This window comes from Embiotoca jacksoni, unplaced genomic scaffold (assembly GCF_022577435.1).
Source record: "Embiotoca jacksoni isolate LCO1_2020_lvr unplaced genomic scaffold, fEmbJac1.0.p SCAF_47, whole genome shotgun sequence".
Taxonomy (NCBI): Eukaryota; Metazoa; Chordata; class Actinopteri; family Embiotocidae; genus Embiotoca; species Embiotoca jacksoni.
The window spans coordinates 751,978-770,840 of NW_027185400.1; the positions used below are offsets into that span (position 1 = coordinate 751,978).

The 18,863-nt window shown below is 45.3% G+C and overlaps 1 protein-coding gene across 1 annotated transcript; it reads right to left on the bottom strand.

Annotated features, from left to right (window-relative positions):
* Positions 1-685: 685 nt before the first annotated feature.
* Positions 686-18,788, bottom strand: hdlbpb (high density lipoprotein binding protein b). The gene is made up of 28 exons (XM_069169878.1): positions 18,702-18,788; positions 16,889-16,968; positions 15,813-15,914; positions 15,478-15,629; positions 15,009-15,224; positions 13,430-13,636; positions 12,372-12,587; positions 11,238-11,444; positions 9,786-9,893; positions 9,331-9,435; positions 8,497-8,575; positions 7,777-7,916; positions 7,539-7,643; positions 7,322-7,435; positions 7,165-7,251; positions 6,791-6,922; positions 5,967-6,185; positions 5,647-5,868; positions 4,498-4,716; positions 4,100-4,241; positions 3,744-3,871; positions 3,549-3,653; positions 3,257-3,391; positions 2,620-2,763; positions 2,328-2,507; positions 2,119-2,235; positions 1,218-1,376; positions 686-1,071 (listed from the first exon to the last, which is right to left on the bottom strand). The coding sequence occupies exons 3-28, from the start codon at positions 15,886-15,888 to the stop codon at positions 979-981; spliced, it is 3,807 nt and encodes a 1,268-aa protein (XP_069025979.1). The 5' UTR covers positions 15,889-15,914; positions 16,889-16,968; positions 18,702-18,788; the 3' UTR covers positions 686-978.
* Between the last annotated feature and the right edge of the window lie 75 nt (positions 18,789-18,863).

An 18,863-nucleotide genomic window follows, 5' to 3' on the forward strand; every position in this document is an offset into this window, starting at 1 on the left:
GTCTTTCGACTACAGCAGCTGTTTTTGCTCCCAGCTCATGAAATAAATAAAAACAACAACAACAACAACAACAACAACAAAAAAGGGATCTAGAAAAAAAAAAAAAAACTAAAATAAGCCTCTCCTGAACCCACCGACACGCACACACTTGAAACACGCAACGCAAGCTCATTGGCTCACCAGCTGGAGAGGCGAGCCAATGAGAAACCTCCTTGTAAAAACCACAGGAAAAGAACCTTGAAAGATGTCACGGTTTACAAACTCTTCTTGCACTATAAAACAGACGTCCCTCTCCGTCTCTGTTTTTTTTTTTTTACATTTTTTTTTTATAAGCTTAAAAATCCAAGACGTAGCCGTCGGATACACGACGCCACCGTGTTTGTCTGAGGCTATCCCTCCCGCTGCTCTCTCGCTCAACTCCCGTGATTCAGCAGAGTCAGCAGACTCTGAAACATTTCTAGTGTACTGCAGCGAGGTGATAGTTTGGCAGTCGGAGGAGGACGGGGAACAAAAAAAAAAGAAAGAAAGGAAGGAGAGGTTGTTTTTTTTTTTTAAATGTTACGGCGAGACCAGCCGGGGGGAGTGGAGAGGGGAGGGGTGCAACCGAAGGGCCGAGCGGGACAGCAAAACTATGAAGAGAGCACTCGACGTTCATGGTTTTTTTTTTTTTTCTCTCAGGAGGAGGAGGAGGAGGAGGAGGAGGAGGAGGAGGAAGGGGAGGAGGAGGTACTTAGAAGAGAGACGGATCAGGGAAAAAAAAAAGACAGGATAATTCTCCCAGAATTCTTTGTGGCTGGTTGTGGGAGAACTGTAAGGGTTTACAGAGAAAGAGAGACGAAAGGAAGGTCACTAAAGAGAGGAGGAGGAGGAGGAGGAGGAGGAGGAGGAAGGCGAGCAGCAATTTGATCCGAGATTTGTTTTGTCTCTCGTCATCTACTTTACAGAAGTTTGTTTTTGTTTCTCTCCAGGCGAGCAGCTTCAGAACTTCTTGGGTCCCCAGGCCGACGCCTGCTTTGGGGCCACGCCCGTCCCGAACGTGGGGAAGTCCTCCGCACTGCTCATGTCAGGAGCCTGGAACAAAAAAAACAACAAAGACTTTGATTTAATCTGCCTCTCCTCCTTTCAACAGATTTTAGGAGCTAAATCAATAAAAGGGATCATTTTATTCACCACCTGACGTTCGTATCAACCCCCCCCGCCCCCCACCCTCCCCCCACCTTGTTCCCTGCTGCGTTCCAGGGGGCGTCCCGCACCACGAAGCCCTTCGCAGGACCTCCGCTGCTGTCGTCCATCCCTCCTGCTCCCCCTCCTCCCCCGTAGCGAGACGGGGGCTTCATGTACGCCGCCAAGGTCTCCGTCTCCGTCACGCTGAGCATCTGAGAGAGAAGCGAAGGGAAAAAAAAAAACAAAAAAAACCTCATCAACTCCCGATCCCGCCACGGAGCCGTTTCACCGTCTGCACACGAGTCCGGTTTCCATTTTTTGTTCCGAGAGTGTATTTATAACCTCCCAGACCGAAGACCTATAATCAACCCTGAAGGTGCAGAGTATCTTATCCTGTTCTAACAGTAATAATCAGGCCTCTCCCCACATTCATAAGGCCCTTTCGGGCATCACCTGAGCTGGATGAATGTAAAAACTAAACTAATTCAATTATTTTGATCCTGTCCTACATTGTAGTTGTTCACCACAACGCTCTTTTTAAAAAAATGTTTTTTTTTTTACCAAATCTGGTCTTTAAGCTTTTTTGAGTGTTATTTATCAGCTGCTTTGGCTTTTCCAATCTCTGGAAACAGATCCAGTAACAACAAGGGTAAGAAATGATGCAAAATAGATTTTTTTTTTTTAGAAGACAACCTTAAAAAAATAAACTCCCGCAGTGAATGTGCCAAAATATATCATAAACAGCCTCAATTAGGAGGTTATGATGACTAAATCATGCCTGTAATTTCATTAAAACAAAATATAATGAAAAGAAAAAAGAAAGATATAAAACACTGAGTGATTATATGTTTTTTTTTTTTTTTTTTTAATATTTTCAAACATTTTCTCTTTCTGGTTTTGAAGCTTTTAATGTACTATGTCGTCCTCAGTCTGTGTTCATCTGCTCCAACTCACATATTCCTCCTCCAAGTTGAGCAGGTGGTCGATGGCGTTGTCGACGGTCTCAGGAAGGCCCGTCACCGTCACTTTGTCTGGCTCGTCGGAGCCCGGCTGAGGGAACCGGATGTCCACCTGAGGAACAAGGAGAGAACTTATTAGAGCGCGTGGAAGGACAAACTGAATACATTTTTCGAGTTCAACTATGAACCGGCGTCACGTCCGACCTTGAACTCCTCCATCAGCTTGCGGATGGCTTTGCCGCGGGCGCCGATGATGCGAGCGTGAGTCCTCGGGTCCAGGTGGACGTCCAGGCTCACCATCTCCTGCAGCTCGGCCACCAGCTGCTGGATGGCCTGACGGCCTTCTTCCACGTTGCGCTCGTACCCAGAGATCACGATCAGATCCTGGGAGCGGAGGCGGAGAACGGAGAGACGGAACGACGGGTTCGATGATCCGAAAGAAGTTGAACATGAAGTCAGTTACACAAGAGAGCAAACGTCCATTTAAAACACGCACCTGCTGCTCGTCTCCTTTGTCGGGGAACTGGATGCTGACGTCGTGGTCTTTCCTGATCTGAGAGATGACCGCTCCTTTGCGGCCAATAATCTTGGGATGAAACTTTGGATCGACAGACATGGTGACCTTGAAACTGCGCAGAGCCTGAGAGGAGACGCAAAGCACATCCTACATGAGATGTTCATTCATGATTGTTATTGTGGTTAGTATTTAAAAAAAAGAAATACATGCTAAAGTTTTACTAGTTCGATGTTTCTAAACTATTTATTTAGCATTTTAATCCTTAACTTTATAATAATCTGTCTCCAGTGTGACCGTTTTGTCATTCAGATTTTTCATAATGTAAATCCACTGTGTCTTTATTCTTTCTGAGGCTTCGTCCATTTTTTCCCCTATTTAGATTTTTTTTTTAGGAAGTTTATCCTTCTCTGAATCAAGTGTCTAAGGGGAGAGGATGTCGAATGATGTGTAGATTTTAAAGCCAAATGTGTCATATTTGTCTTTACGAATGAAACTCGATTGACACCCGACAAATGCGACAGTAAAAGCCAGCAGGAATTGCGTCACTCCCGCCGGGACAAGCGGGTAAAACGTGTCCACATAGTGAGGACAACTGGACGTGGTTGAGTTTCCGTACCCGGTCCTCCTGCTCGGCCTGCAGCTCTTTGACCCTCTCCAGCAGACCGTGCTTGGCTCGCTCCACGTTGGCAACCAAGCCCGTCACCTTGATCACGTCCAGCTGCTTCTCCGGCTGCGGCACCCAGATGTTCACCTGCACGCGCAAAAAAACCCCCCCCCCCCAAAAAAAATCGTCTCAAATCACTGATATAACAGAAGAAAAAAAAAAAAATCGGATGAGCATTGTTCATGTGCTGAATGTCAGTTTGACCAGAAGATGGCGCCAGAGAGCTGCAGAGTGTCGCGCTCACCTCATACTCCTCCATCATCTTCCTGATTCCGGTGCCCTTCTGGCCGATGATGTAGCGATGCAGCTCGTAAGACACCTCGACGTCCTCTATTATGGGCACCAACGCCTGACGGAGGAGGCAGTGACGGCGAGAGATCAGATGAAAAGAAGAAGTAGGAATAAACGCCATACAGCTGAATGTAGAAATGGTGCCTACCAGCAGGGCAGCTTTCGCCATTTCACACTTCTCCGCCCGCCCAGAGATGGTGATGAGGTCACATTTGCGGGGGACAAACTCCGCCTCCGGGCCGACCTCCCCGTTCTCATGCGGCGACGCCTCCTGACCTGCGGGTTCACCACGGAAAAACAGATTAAAAAAACCGACGAGCGCGCTCTCTCTCTCCTTCCCTGTGTCCGCAGACTAAAACAAGCAGCTGAGATTACAGCAGCAGGTCGGAGGATAAACGCTGAGTCAGATTTGAAAGTAAAACCTCCTTTTGTAGCGTCCACATATTAACAACGGCGCTGTTATTCTGGCTGCAGGTTCACATGGTGCGAGGTTGTGTTTCTCACCTGCAGTGTTGTCTTCTCTCTCGGGAAACTTGATTTGGACCTCGTGCTCCCTGGTGATGTGCTGGATGCGGCAGCCTTTGGGCCCCATGATGGCGCGGTGGTAGCGCTGAGGGATGGCCACCTCCATGCTCACCTGGGACTCCTGAGAGGAGACAACACAAATCCTGCTCAGTTCTGGACGTAAAACAACTGAGCACAACAGATCATGTTTGCAGCTCTCTTGCTCTCAAATGACTGACGGTTAGTTTGACCCCCCCCCTCCCCCCCAAAAAAAGATGTGTTTTGGTGTTGCGTCCTGAAAAACCCCACAAAAAAACCCACTAAATGCCCTCATCGGATTCCTGTTCCTGTCTTCAGTTGAAATTGTTGCAGGTTAAAATCAGTTTTCCGTGTCTCACCAGGTCCTCGATGATCTCCTGGATGCGTTTCTTCGCGGCCTCCACGCAGTCCTTCGCTCCCTTCAGAGTGACCCGCTGGCTGTTGACCCCGGTGCGAGGGAAGCTCACCGCCACGCCGCCGTACTCCTCGGCCAGCTCCCGCAGCACCTGGCCTCGCCGGCACACGAAGTGGCGGTGGTGGCGAACGTCTACCACCATGCTGTCCTCCACCACGTCATCCTGGGGAGGGAACGGAGGCAGAGAGGGAGCGTTTCAGTCGATTCATCCAGTGTTTGGGGCCTCGATAGAAGATGAATTGGTTAGTTAATGAAACAGGTTCTATGATCTGAAGATTCCCATCAGACATCTGAGAAATATATCAAATTAGGGAAGAAGTTGTTGTTTAACATTTCAGTCACGAGCAGCATTAATAACATCGAACCTTTTATGATGATGACACGCAATATTATTGCAGTTAAACTTTAGCACAGAAAACCGCTCCACACTGCCAAGAAAATGAATATGTTTTAAGCATTTTATGAAATTTGCTGATATTAAACTAACGTATGAATGCCTTGATAACAATGTTGCTAAGGTGCTCAGTGACCTGGTGGTTCCTCTCAGAGTTTCTGGCTCAGAAACATCAGCTGCATCGACTGAGAATTAAAAAAACAACAATTTGTTTTTCAAGACATGCGTGTTTTTCTGTTCGGGGATCGACGTGTGGAAAACCTTACCGATAAAACTAGAGATGGATCTGACTGGGATCATTTTAAACTTACCGTTTTAAAAAACGAAAACAGACATCATTGTATTGTTGATGATTTAAATGCAATTTATCGTTGAGTTTCATGTATTTTAAAGACCAACCTTTGGACATATTAGCACAGGCTGTAAATACAGTGGTATATGACAGTGGTTCATCTTCTGCTTACATAAATACAATAAAAGGTTCTTGGAATTTGCATCTGTCCAACCTGTTTTAATACACACATTAAGTTATCAATGTGATTTTGGTGGATTAATGTCCAATTGAATAAAAAATGTAAACTAAATCGACCATATAAAGCAACAAACGGCCAACTGGGTGATAAAAGTAAGAAAATAATCACTATTGAAGTTACATTTTTGTGTGTCGAGGACAAATCGGATCAGTGCGGAGGTACTAACCAGGTTTTTCACCAGACCCTCCAGCTCTTTCTGGGCCTGACGCACGGCTTCCTCTTTCCCCACGATGGTGATCAGCTCCTGCTCCGTGTCGTCGGGCGAGGGGAAGATGATGCGGGCCCCCGTCCTGTCCCGCACGCGGCGAATGTTGGCCCCGCCCCGCCCGATCAAGAATTTGTGGTACTCTGGTTTGGCCTGCAACTCCGCTGTGAAGTTGTTGACTTGCTGAAAAGGAAAACAAGGATGGCAGGAGAGGAAAAGGATGTAGATATTTTCTCTCGGTGTTTGAATTCACACTTTTATTTCCTCCCTCTCCCACCCACCTTCTCTTCGGCCAGCTGCAGCAGCTGCTTCTTGGCCTTCTCCACCTCACCGGCGGGCCCTCTGATGGTGACCTTGTCCGAGCCGGAGCCCTCAGAGGGGAAATGGATGTGGACGCCGCCGCAGTCCTCCATGATGGAGCGCACGAGGCAGCCTTTGGAGCCGATCAGAGAGTTGTGCAGCTTGGCTGGGATGGCGACCTCCGTCTCTTTAATGTTGGCCTGAAGAGATGACGCGAGACAGACGGAGAGTTTGAAACAGAATATTTCCGTGGCTGAAACAGCATTTGTCTCTTTCCTAACAACTCTCAGATATGTCAAAGAACACAATGAATATTCTGTCCTGAAGTTTTATTCTACTGAAATAAAATCTAAGATCTTAAATTTGACCGCTTGTAATGCTTTTAATAAGAGATGACGGGTAGTGAGGGAGACAGAGATGAAATCTAGACACATGGTTGTTGCTTTAAACCACATCTCATGGTCTTCCTCAGCAGATGTAGTTGTGATCATGTGATTAAACTAGAATGTGATGACAACTGAGTCGCTTCCGTCTTTTGACGCAAGATGTGATTGAAAAACTGGGGGGGAAAAATTATTTTGTTTTTCCAGTCATTCATCACTGAATAGGACCATCAAGTAAATGAAGCATAAATACAGGTAATAAACATTAATTTCATGTCTCAATATTTTCATTAAAATGTGTTGTCTTCATAAGTCATGAAAAGTTAATGAGTCATTTTTGAGGGAATCATGAGGGAAGGTGAAAAAAAAAATATCTGTGAGCAGCAACAAATGATTAAAAAAAATGGCGTCCGTGGTCTCACCAGTTCTCTCTGGATGGAGAGGATTCGCTCTCTGGCTGCCTCACAGTTGCTCTTCTTCCCCGTGATGACGATCATCTCGGAGTTACTGTTCTCTGTCGGCAGGTCGATCTTCGTGTTGGTCTCTTCACGGATCTGGTGGCGTGAAAATCCACTTTTAATTTTCTGTCCAAAGCGTAAGATAACAATCGACTGATGACAGCAGCAGAAGTTATAAAGGTTGTTTGTTGGATTCATTCATAAGCTTACACATGCTAAATCCTACACTAATATTATTGCATGGACGATACAATAACAAATAATAAATGTTAAAGCCATCTCGTAACATTAAGTGACCGTTGTCAGATGTTAAAAAAAAGAAACGTTTAAAGTCTCACTTTTTTGATGTTGGCGCCGCCCTTCCCAATAATGTTCTTGTGGAACTGCTTGAAGATGGGAACGGAGAGCGAGAAGCTGTTCTCGATCTGCAAAAAGAAAAAGAAAGTGTTGGAGAGACAGATAGACAGACGAGGGACAGAAAGCGGTGGTTCGTACCAGGTCTGCGATGATTTTCTGGAGGAACTTGGCGCATTTCTCCACCTCGTTCTTCGGCCCTCTCAGCTGGACGATGTCACTCTTCTGTGACGGGTCGGGGAAATTGATGATGACCTAGAAAGCGGCGGGATAACGATCGTCAAATTGAATCGGAGACGAGTCGCAACAGATGATTCACAGCGACGACGGGTGGAGATGAAGCCGAGAGAACACCCACCTCAGGAAACTTGTCTCGGACCTCTTTGATCTTCTCTCCTTTCTGCCCGATGATCGTCCGATGGAACTTCTGCTCAACGATCAGGTCTTTGGTGCGCTCGTTTTCCTGGAAACGGGAGGAGGAGAAGGGGGGGGAGGGGTGCGTAAACATAAGCGCTGAAGAGCTTCCTTTAAATTTATACGGACCTGTACGAGGAAACGAAGGAAGGAATCGACCTAAACTTTGACCCCATTCTCACCATTCTCTGGACCATCTCGATGAGCTCCCTGCGCGCCAGCTGCACTCCTTTCGGGTCTCCCTCGATCCGGACGAGGCCACTTCGCTCCGAGTCCTGGGGGATCCGCACCGACACTTTGTACTGCTCCTTGATCCGATTGACTGCAGGGAAGCAGGAAGTGAAGCATTGGTGAGGCAGAGCAGGGAAAAATTAGCAGGATTTTTTTTTTTTTTTTTTTTTTTTTTTGTGGCTGCAACAAGTTCATCTTAAATTTAGCACAGCAGCTGAGAGAAGAATCCAATTCTGTAAAAATATGTGTTACAGCTCTTTCCCTTTTTTAAATGTTTTTTTTTGGAGCCCTTACTTCATTTCTCTCAACATTTATCACTCAGTTACAGCAAGGTTACTTGTCACACTTTTGAGTGAAACTGAGGTTAAATCAGTGAGTTTATATGAAGCTTCAATAAAACCATCAGAGGAAATATGTGTGATTCACTCACGGCTTTTCTTTGATAAAGTTTGCACTGAATCAAAAGCTGTTTTAAAAAGTTTTTATGGCATGATCGCCTTCATTTAACATGATAAAAGTACAAACAGGTTGGCACCATCTGCAGAGAGACTGATGACCTGTGATAAAGGTCACATGTTTTAAACCGTCCAATCACTTTGAAGTGTTTTCAGTGTCCCACTGAGATTCCAACTTTTAAAACCCCGGCGGCTTTCTTTCGTCCGTGTACTCACTGTTGGCTCCGTTCTTTCCGATGAGGTGTCTGTGGAAACGCTGATCTATGATGACTTCAGTGTAGTCCATCCTCACCAGCTGCACACAGAAGGAGGTTTAAGGTTTGTCAGTGAGTACGTACATGCTTCACAGTGATATCTCTTATTGTTTCTTCAGAGTCTCTCGGTGTCTTTATTCAGTGGTCAGACAGGAGTGAACTTAGAGCTCCTCCAGAGCTTCTCATACAAACAAAGAACACAAGGAAATATTTATCTTCCAATTATAATTTTATTCATGCAGGTCCTCATATTGTATTCAATTTCCCATGTCAGGCTGCAACTAGTGATTATTTGTATAACTGAATTATCTGCTAATTATTGTCTTTATTTATTGATTCATGGTTTGGAAAAAGTACCCAATCACATTTAAAATTTGCTTCTTTTGTTTGACACACAAAAACACATTAAGTTTACAATGAGTTAAAACATAGAAAATCAGTAATCCCTCACATTTAAACAGCTGGAACCATCAGACGTTTGAGATTTTGACATGAAATGTAGATTGACTCAAAATACAATAATCTACTTGAAAAATAGATCACTACTCTTCTATATGGTAGTTACTTTTTTGATTTGTGAAAAGGTTTTGAACCCTTGTAATGTACTAATATATAAGTAACTGGAACAAACATTGAGATGATCACTGATGTCTTGTATGAAGAAATATTGTTCTAAGAATTAGAATCGTTAACACAGAAACTTAGATTTAAGTGCATTCAAGTATATCTTTAAAATTGGTTGTATCGTAGCTGGTTTGTTGAATTCAGCTGTGTGCGTGCGTGTCTGCATACTGACCAGGTCCTTGATGATCTCCTGTATCTGGGCCTGCGCCTGCTCCACCTCCTCCGTCGGCCCCTCGAGACTGATGCGCTCCTCACCGTCCGTAAACTCTATGTGAACCTGCACACACCAAACGGAGACGACCCAGTTAAAGAGCCTCCTCTCTTGCCCCGCCCCCCCTCCCCCTCCCCCGTGCGGAGTCTCCACGGTATCACAGTTCATTAAACGCAGCTCAGGTTTCCCACTGAAAGTATCCTCTGCAGTCACTTTTTGCTCCGTCAAGATTTTACAAGATGAACAATCCAACAGTATTTCGTCCTATTACAGGAGCAGGATGAGGGATTTGTGTGTTATCCCCGGCTTCTAAGCCAGATCATCCTCTCCTCTCCTCTCTTCTCTTCTCCTCTCCTCTCCTCTCCTCTCCTCTCCTCTCCTCTCCTCTCCTCTCCTCTCCTCTCCTCTCCTCTCACCCGAGGCAGCTGCTGTGTGATCCTGCCGATGTTCTGTCCTTTCTTGCCGATGATGAAGCGGTGCAGCCAGGCAGGAGCGGTCACCTCCACCACCATCACACTCTTGGCCTGCGCAGGGCGGAAAATGTTTCACAGTTCAAACCAGGTTAACAAACTCAGAGAAGCCCAAACTGTCTCAGCAATCACTCATTGACAGTTTACATTAACGGCATGTAATGCGGGTGCTCGTAGGGACGGCCGACAGATGATCCCCCCCCCTTTCGGCTCTGCAAGTTTTGATTCGCTCTCAGACTCAGGCCACACACACACACACACACACACACTGATTCCATCCACACTGGCCTCTTTAGCACCGTTTCATAACTAACATGCCTAAAAAAAAAAACTCAAATCACACGAGCGTTCACGCACACCAACATCCCACTCAAAACGACTGATACACCGTATGTGGCGACTCCTCAGATTGTGTGACCTGCAGTGTTGATTAGCCGGAGGCGAGAGGAGCGAGATGGTTTGGGTAAGTGGACCACACAATCTGATGGATACGATGAAGGGCTGATAACTGGCCACGGGACATCTTGCATAAAAACACAAAGCTTGTGTCCCGCTCATGTAAGACAGTAGTAGCGTCACAAAATGCAAAAATGTAACTGCACAACACCTACTAGCAGACAGAAGAAGATCAGCAACACCTGGAATTTGTTATCCATGTTAATTTACTGGTAGTCAAGGCACATGTTGTTTGTGAGTCACGTGACCAATCACGAGAGGACAGCGAAGCGTCTGCTTCTAAAATTCAAGCTTTCAAACAAAAATGTGTTGGCAAGGTTTTCTAAAAAAAATCTCCGTTTTAGGGTCCTAAAACGCCGGAGTAGTGTGGATGCCAAACGTAGCAAGAATTATTAATACGAGAAGATATTAGTGCAGACTACAGCAGGAGCTGTTTTCAGGAAACAAACCACTCTGATGCACCTTTTTTTTTTTTACGCTACCTGCGCAGCACCAAACAGTGGACAGACAAAGGTACTAGTGACGAGCTGGTGAAACCAGCCGAGTGTTTAGCACGAGTCCGGGGAGACAAAAACCAAAGCTAAAAGAAAAAGAGAGTGAAAATGGGATTAACAATCACCACTTAACCAGAAAAAAAATAAGTCAGGAGCAATTTTTCTACAAATATTTAGAGATGATGTGTGCATTAATCACAGGCCTGCCATAGTGAACAGCTCTAAACTCATTATGTAGATGATGATGGGTGTTTTGATCCATACATTAAATATCTAATAAATCTAAATCACATAAAGTATGAAGAAAAAAAAAAGAAATTCTGTTGATGCACCATGTAAATGCAACACCATCAGGGGCCTTTGCTGCACGTTATTCCCCACAGCTCCGCCTTAACTGATCTAATGCAGGCAAAACCGATGACATCAGTCCTTTATTCCTCCTCCTCACCTTGGCGTAGACCTGCGTGAGCGCCGGCCCCAGTTTGTCCGGCTCCCCCCTCAGGATGATGGTTTCCGAGCCGGAGTCCAGAGGAGGCATCTCCACCGACACCCCCGTGGCCTCCAGGATCTCCTGCAGGGTGTTGCCCTTCGGACCGATGATGTACTTATGCTGAGACTTCTTCACCTCCACGGAGATGGTCGTGGTCTTCCTCTTCTGCAGGGCGAAACGAGGACAAAACAATAATACATGAATAGAGGTAAAAGGAGGCGAGCACAGAGGGAGAGTAGAGGGACTGTGAGCGGTTGGAAAAGAGAAAATGTATTTGTTTTCTACACTCATAAATATGCACTAAATGACATTAGCATTCTCATCCGGTTGTTCTCCGGTGAAATCCAATTTTCTCTCCGTATTATCTCCGGCTTGTCTATCACCGGAGCTCATCTGGTGCACACACACACTTCCTCTCCATTTTTCTCTCATCCATCTTATACACTTTCTTTTAAAAGAGGATGGGCATCAGTGTGGGGTACAAAATAAAGTAACACATCCGGTTTTAGATTCAGGCGGCGGAGCGAACGAGAGACAACAACAAAGTTCCTCTCTGCGGTGAAGCCCTGACCTGAAACCTCGGCCTGCTTTCTCTCAGCGGGTCCAACGGCAACGCCTGAAACGTCTAAAACGTCAACGCACATCAAGCACAGACTGAAAACTGGCACAAACGAACCGAAAAACATCTGAATGAACAAAGCAGGAGAGTAAACACGCGAGACGCTTTTATCAACTGTCCTCCATCCAATTTTCATGGTTTGTTTTGTTTCCTTGTTTTTTTTTTATCTTGTGTTTTCTTCGCTCACACTGATATTTTTGTGAATTCTCAATTTAGAATGCTTCAGAGATTTTGATGAAAAACACAAAAGCTGAAATGTTTTTTTCGCCCATTGAAACAAATAGGAAGACAAGAAATAGAACGAAAGGAAGATAACAAACGACAGTCAACCCCGTACGATGACGTGTATTTTGACATTTTGGACCACATATGATACACGTGAGCTCAAAGGGCAGAGAAATAATAATTCAAATAGTAAGTTTAAAAGGCCTGAAGCGGTCACGACTCGACGGCTTCCTCCTGAACAGACTCACCTTGTCGTCGTAGATGGCTCGGATGCGGCTGAGCGCCAGCGCGACGGCCTCCTTCTCCCCGGTGATGACGATCTCGTCCTTCGGCAGGCTGGGCGGCGGGATGCTGATGCGGGCGCCCGTCTCCTGGCTCAGCTCCTGCACCAGCCTGTTGTGGGCGCCGGCGATGAACGGGTGGAAGGCCTTCTCCAGGGACAGACGCTCCACCGCACGCTTGTCCTGGTGAGTCGGGGAGTTTGGGAGTAGTCGTCGGCAAACAGGAGAGACGTTGAAACGGTAGAATGTGTGATTATTGGTTTTCCTGATGAGGTCATGCAGTGTCAAGAAATCCAATACTCCGCTGTCTATGAACAGACAGTTTTAGTCTTCAAGTCAAGGGTGATTAATAAAGGAAAGCTTCGGACTAGCAAGGTGAAAGCAAGTCCAGTTCCCTTCAGATGACACTCAGACGGACTGAGAATCTTCACCGACAAATAAAATCTGTATTTAATAGGTTGCATATTGCAAGGCTAATTGAAGCTCTGGCTAGAGTTGAGCTTCGACAGCATTTCACTGAATCAGACTCCAGTATCAGCTCCAGTTATTAAATCCGAATCCCTCATCGAATCCCATGAAGTTTAGTTTTCATTAAGTCATAAATAACTCCAGATCAAAAGATGCTGTAATCAGCTGTCGGGCGAGAAACCAGAAATATCACAGTTATATTTGTAGCCACTAAATTAATCAACATTAACGTTAATTAATCCGGCCTAATTAACTGTGACAACTTTGTCGCTACGGCGTTAAAATGAGACGAGAAGTACAAGATGAGAAATACTGACTGCTAATTAATATTGATTGTTTTGCCACATTCAAATGAAACAGCTGCAACTTTTACTGACTTTAATGGGTGATGACATATACTGGATTAAAATAAGGACGTCTCCACAAAAACACAGCTCACTAATTCTCTGGTCTTTTCTAATAAATAAAAAAAAAAATTATATATATATATATAAAACTTGCCACTCTTAAAGGTTTCATAATAGATTAGCTGAGCGGTAACGGGACCGCCGACTGACCTGCTCAGCAGAGATCAGCAGGATTTCGTGGCGAGCCTTCTCGATGCCCTCCTTGGTGCCGGTGATGCGGATGTTGGCGCTCGGGTCGTCGGGTCGTGGAATAGCGATCTTGGTGGCCGTCTTCAGCTCCAGCTCCTGCAGCTTCTCGCCGTTCTTACCGATCACGAAGCGGTGGTGCTCCTTCGGGATGGCGACCGTAGCCGACGCCTGGCGGAGCAGAAAGAAAGGGAGTTAAAGGGGAAACAGGAAGTAGAAACACTGGATCGGGACACATCGCCTTGACTGAACAGATTTGATTGAAATCTCCAGAAAATTCTTGCTTGTTGATGGTGAAGCTTCATTTTCCACAGTCTGATGCTAAATACTTGTTTTTTCTCATTTCTCACATCTCCAGTTCACCAAGGACGGTACTTCAATAACACTTATTCAAATCAATAAAAATGTGATTTTTCAGTGAAGGAATGAAATAAATTCAAAAGCATTCGACCTTGCGGCGAGAACAAAGTGTTCTTCCTGCATTTCTGTATCAATGCAGCTCAGCTAAACAGGTGAACCTCAGAGCACCAACTGAAGTAGAAATCAGCATGTTTTGCTGCTGGAGCCCAGAAATGCCCCCCTCACCTTCCCCCTGGGAGCTGACGGTCATTTTTCAGCCCAACTCTTTGTCCTGAACCGACCTGCCGGCTCCGATAGGATTATTCAAGCTGCAGCGAGTATCAACTACGTCTCCGGGATCTTTGGATTGACGAAAATGTGTGAGGAGTGACGTAACGCTGCCGCCGTGATGCCGTCACTGGAAGGTGTTTCTAAGTTCTTCCGCTGAGAGTGAAAAGTTTCTCTGCACTCAAATTAAATCCGAGTTTAGGAAATTAACGAGGAGACTTCGAGAGAGTCCCCGGTTTGACTCCCGGCCAGCTGGACTTTTACTGCTCTCTCTCCTCTCCTGCTGCCTGTCAACACAGCACTATCTGACCAAACCTCCGCATGAGAAACAACTTACACCCGAGTGATGTGGAAACCTGAAGCCTGCACTGCACATTCAGAAATTAAGCCATTTTAACAATTTTTAAGCAGGTCATTGAACCTTTAAAAAAAAAAAAAAAAGAAGCATATCAGAAACAAAGTATTATTCAAAGCAGAGTATTTTTTTGTATGTTTTTGAAAATGCCCGCAGCAGATCTTTAAACTTGTCTCAATCAGCAGTTTGTGGTGAAATAAAATAAATAAATAGTAAAAATACAAATAGTTCAACACCACCACACACTGCATCTGGACCAATATGCTGTCGGACGATGTATTAAGATACGAAGAGTACACTAGTAGTGACAAGTTCATGACTGCCTCCAGTAAAATAAGCTTTTGCAAGTAATATTACGGTTTAAGTAGTTTAAGGTTTGCCAAACCAGTGCATTATTATTGATAATATTTTAATTGCATTATTTTCATTACACTGTACTTCATTTTTTTCTGTTTACGCTTTATTTAGCAAAAAGAGTTTTTCAACAGAAACTAACCAAACGCTGAGTATTCAACAACCCCCGACTTTTAATACACCTGTGAGAAGCAGCGGTGAACTGACCTGCGTCTGCAGCCGAGCTACGATTTCCTTGCGAGCCTTCATGACGGAGTCCAGTTTGCCGGTGACCATGATGGACAGGCCCTGGTCTTTGGCCAGGGACAGCTCGATGTGCGCTCCGGTTCGGTGCATGATGTCCAAGCACACTTTGGCCTCCTCGCCCTCCCCGAACTGGCTGTTGTCCTTGTAGCGACGCTCCTCCAGGGGCACATGGAACACCTGAGCACAGAGGAGGTTCGGGGAGGGAGGAGGTTACACTTTCAGCCTCTTTTTTTTTTTTTGCGTGTGTGTGTGCTTTTAAAACAGGGGCCTCATCGACTTGCAGTTAGTCAAAAATATCTAAAGAGCAGAAAAAAATGCACAACAGTTAAACTATTTCTTACAGTTTCACATCTTTGTGTGAGCCGAGTGTTGATAATTCAGACCTTCTTTATGAACATTTTGCATGTGTGCACTACAGTGGCTCCCTGACCTGGGTGATGATAGACGCTTTAATGGGCCTGATCTTGCTCCCCCATGCCGAAACCGGCTCCCCGGCCTTCTCCCCTGGTGCCCCCTTCTCCGGCAGCGGAGGGAAGGCCTCCAGATAGGTAGGGATGTAGGCCTCATCCTCCGGGACGCAGCCTGGCCCGGAGAGGCCAAGATAAAAAAAAAAAGACAACATCAGGCAGTCAATAAGTATACTGAGAGAAAAAAAGGCTGTGACTAAAACGTAATACCTGCCTCTGAAAAAAACCCTAAAAAGATTCGTTTTATTTCTCTTGGGTAAAAGGTAAAACAAGTAAAGAGAAGATAGCCGGACGTTACCTGAGATCTCCTGGTCCTTGAGGCCACTGCGATGCTCTGCAAAGCTCTCCGGGGTCAACACTGCCACTGAGCTCATGGTTCAAGACTTATTCCACTATTCCACTATGACATGGGAAAAAAAAATGGTGTGCAGAAAACGACAATAAATCACAACCCAGAGTCTGTAAACGCATGTAATTTCCTCTTGATAAAATACTAACTGGAAGATCCGACCGCAAAAAAGCCCCCAAAAACACAAAAGCCTGTTTCGTAGTAAGTTCCTTGCATTGTTCTTCTGCCCTCCCTCGTACGTGCACCTCTCTAAGAAGCCCCAGAAGAACCACAGCGCCTCTGCGGTTTTGCTACGGTGCACCGATGCGGCACGCTACCCCTGCGATGCTCCAATTAACACTTTACAAGCCTCAGACAAACAAACCGTGCCGCAAAGCCTCGGGGAACGAGCTATCACAAGTCAAACACTCAGAGCTGCCCGAGACTCAAAAAAAACAACCGCCGTTTCCTTGTGATGTGCAATCACAATCACAGGACCTCGTCAGCTCACGATGTAACAGCGGGTCAACCGCGTCTTCCCCAACACCCCTCTATTAAAAAAAGAAGCTTGAACTCCACCACTGTGTGCGAAAGAGCAATTCTATGAACACAGACAGTCTTGTGATTTAATAATATTCGTATTTATGGCTATTAACTATTGGCATAGTACCTGTTTTCTAGTTCCAGAATAATGTTTGCACTGGTTTTTCTTGTTTTTTTTCCATGATATTTTTTGCTTTTTGATGTCCAAGATGTTTTTTTTTTTCCCCTCTTAAACAGGCATGTAAATCCATCCCCGTGCTGTGTGATGATTCTGGCTGAAATGTTACGATGTGCTCTCAGCACGTGTTAAAATCAGAACCGCCGCATAAACTCTGCTCCTGCTGGTAAAGACATCACCTCATCCCCCTCCCGGCAGCTTAGAAAATGTACCTTGCACTAAAAGAGCTGCGGCTCAAGGAAGTATGAGGAAAAAAAAAAAGGATACAGAAACATTCAATTAAAGCTGTGGAAGAACCGATCGTACAAACAGAGCCCGGGCTTACCTGCAAAAGGTCGATTGCCAGAGAGTCCGTCCAGTTAGCGGCTACCGTAGGCGCTTCAGTGTGAGTGTTTGTTTCAGCTCCTGGATGCACAGGAGAAAAATAAAAGAGGCTGAAAGTGAACGACTGTAAATAAAACAAAAAAGGCTCTCCAGCACGGAGGCTGGGTTAATACTGCAAACACCCACACTGCACTGTAGCTTATACTGTCTGCATGTGATTCAATCTCCTCCTCTCCCCCCCCCCCCTCCCTCCCTTCTCCTCTGCGATTTTACAAATTCAACAGGAAATTTGAGCGCAAATGCTCCGAAATACCGCAACCTGGTAAACAAAACAAAAGTATGATGCCTCTTGCTTTGTTCGTTGAGCCGTGGCATCTTGTGCCCGGTCTGTCACACATTAAGAACGAGCTGCCAAACGTTGCTTTAAATTTCAACGGAGGTCTCAAAAGTTTCTTAAGATACGGTCGGCAAACATTTGGGGGAGGAAAAACGCGTCCAAAGCGAAGCGCAAGATGTGGACATAAAGCGTTTATTTAATACCATACAGCTTCAGCGAGGAGCCACAACATCAGAGTTTTCCCTTCTATTAGGGACAGCACTTAAGCTGTATTCTTAAATAGATTTTACAATAATAATTGTCCAAATTATGTGGTTTTAAGTAAAAAAACCAACTGTTACCACGGCACCTGAGCCTTTCAGGAAAACCCTGTTCCTACAAAACAGCATGGAAGATGGTTTTAACATGAAGTGGAGATGAGAAGGAAACTTAAAGCGAAGTGGCGGGATGTATTTTAAAATTCTTCGTGGTCTGACATTTGCAGCATTTCAGGAACAAATCAGGTCCTTTTTAAAAAAAAAAATTATTTATCCATTTCCATTTATTTGCCTTGCCTTAAGTCTTATGCACACAAATCCTATAATAAGCTTAATAAGATGTTAAAAGATGAAAACAACAAGAACAGCTGATATTTCATCCAACAAAGAAGATTAAAACAGGCTGTTTCACACTTTAATGAATGCAGCCGATTATCTTACTTTTGATGCTTAAAGTACATTTTGAGGAATAATAGTGACGGGTTGTTTTTTTTAAATAATAATAATAAAAACGGGGCCTTTTATTTGTGAGTCTTTACATCGAGGTCCTCCAATGCATTTGTTAGGAGGACCGTTGTAAAGCGAGGACACCAGACCGAAACAAAGAGCACCTGTCTCTGTTATTACTACCAGCTGCTCTCTGCAGAGATAGATAGATATAACAATAAATAATAAGAAGAAGAAATACAGACAGCTGCATTAATCTCGCCGTGCACGATGCAAAGCCACCGCCAAACGCACCCCCCCCCCTCCCCACCCCCCCGTCTCTCCCGGCCGACCCGGTGTCCCGGAGGGACGTGCTGGACCCGCTAGCCGACCCGTGCTACCGTTAACCTCTGCTAACACTTAAAGCTAAAGGGTGAAGCTAAGCTAACGCACGTCGCCCCGCGCGCCCGTCCGACCTCGAGCCGGAGACGATTAAAAGGACTTTCTGATAATAATCGGCTAAAAAAACAACACAAAAACACAAACAAAAACAAACCCCGAGCTCTGCTCGCTCCCGGGGCGCTAACCTCTACTGTCCTCCCCCCCCCTCTCCACCTCCTCCTCCACCCTCCTCCACCACCACCTTCCTTCGGTGTAACAGGCGAAACCGGCTTTTGTCGCCGACGCTGCCAAGACTCTTTGACTCCTTCTCCCAAACTGCTGTTTATACTTGGATAGATAAATAAAAATGTAAAATAAAAAAAGTGAGGGTAAATTAAATACAGAAATCCTACCTTTCAGAGAGAAAATGTAGCAGAGGGTGTGTGTTTGACAGGTGATGGTGTAAACACAGATGTGATTGGTCGAGGAGCATTTCCTCCGCCGGCGGAGTGATACGAAGCCCCGCTCGCGCTGCGGACTCACCGAGTATAAAGCAAATGCCGCAGTATCATTGC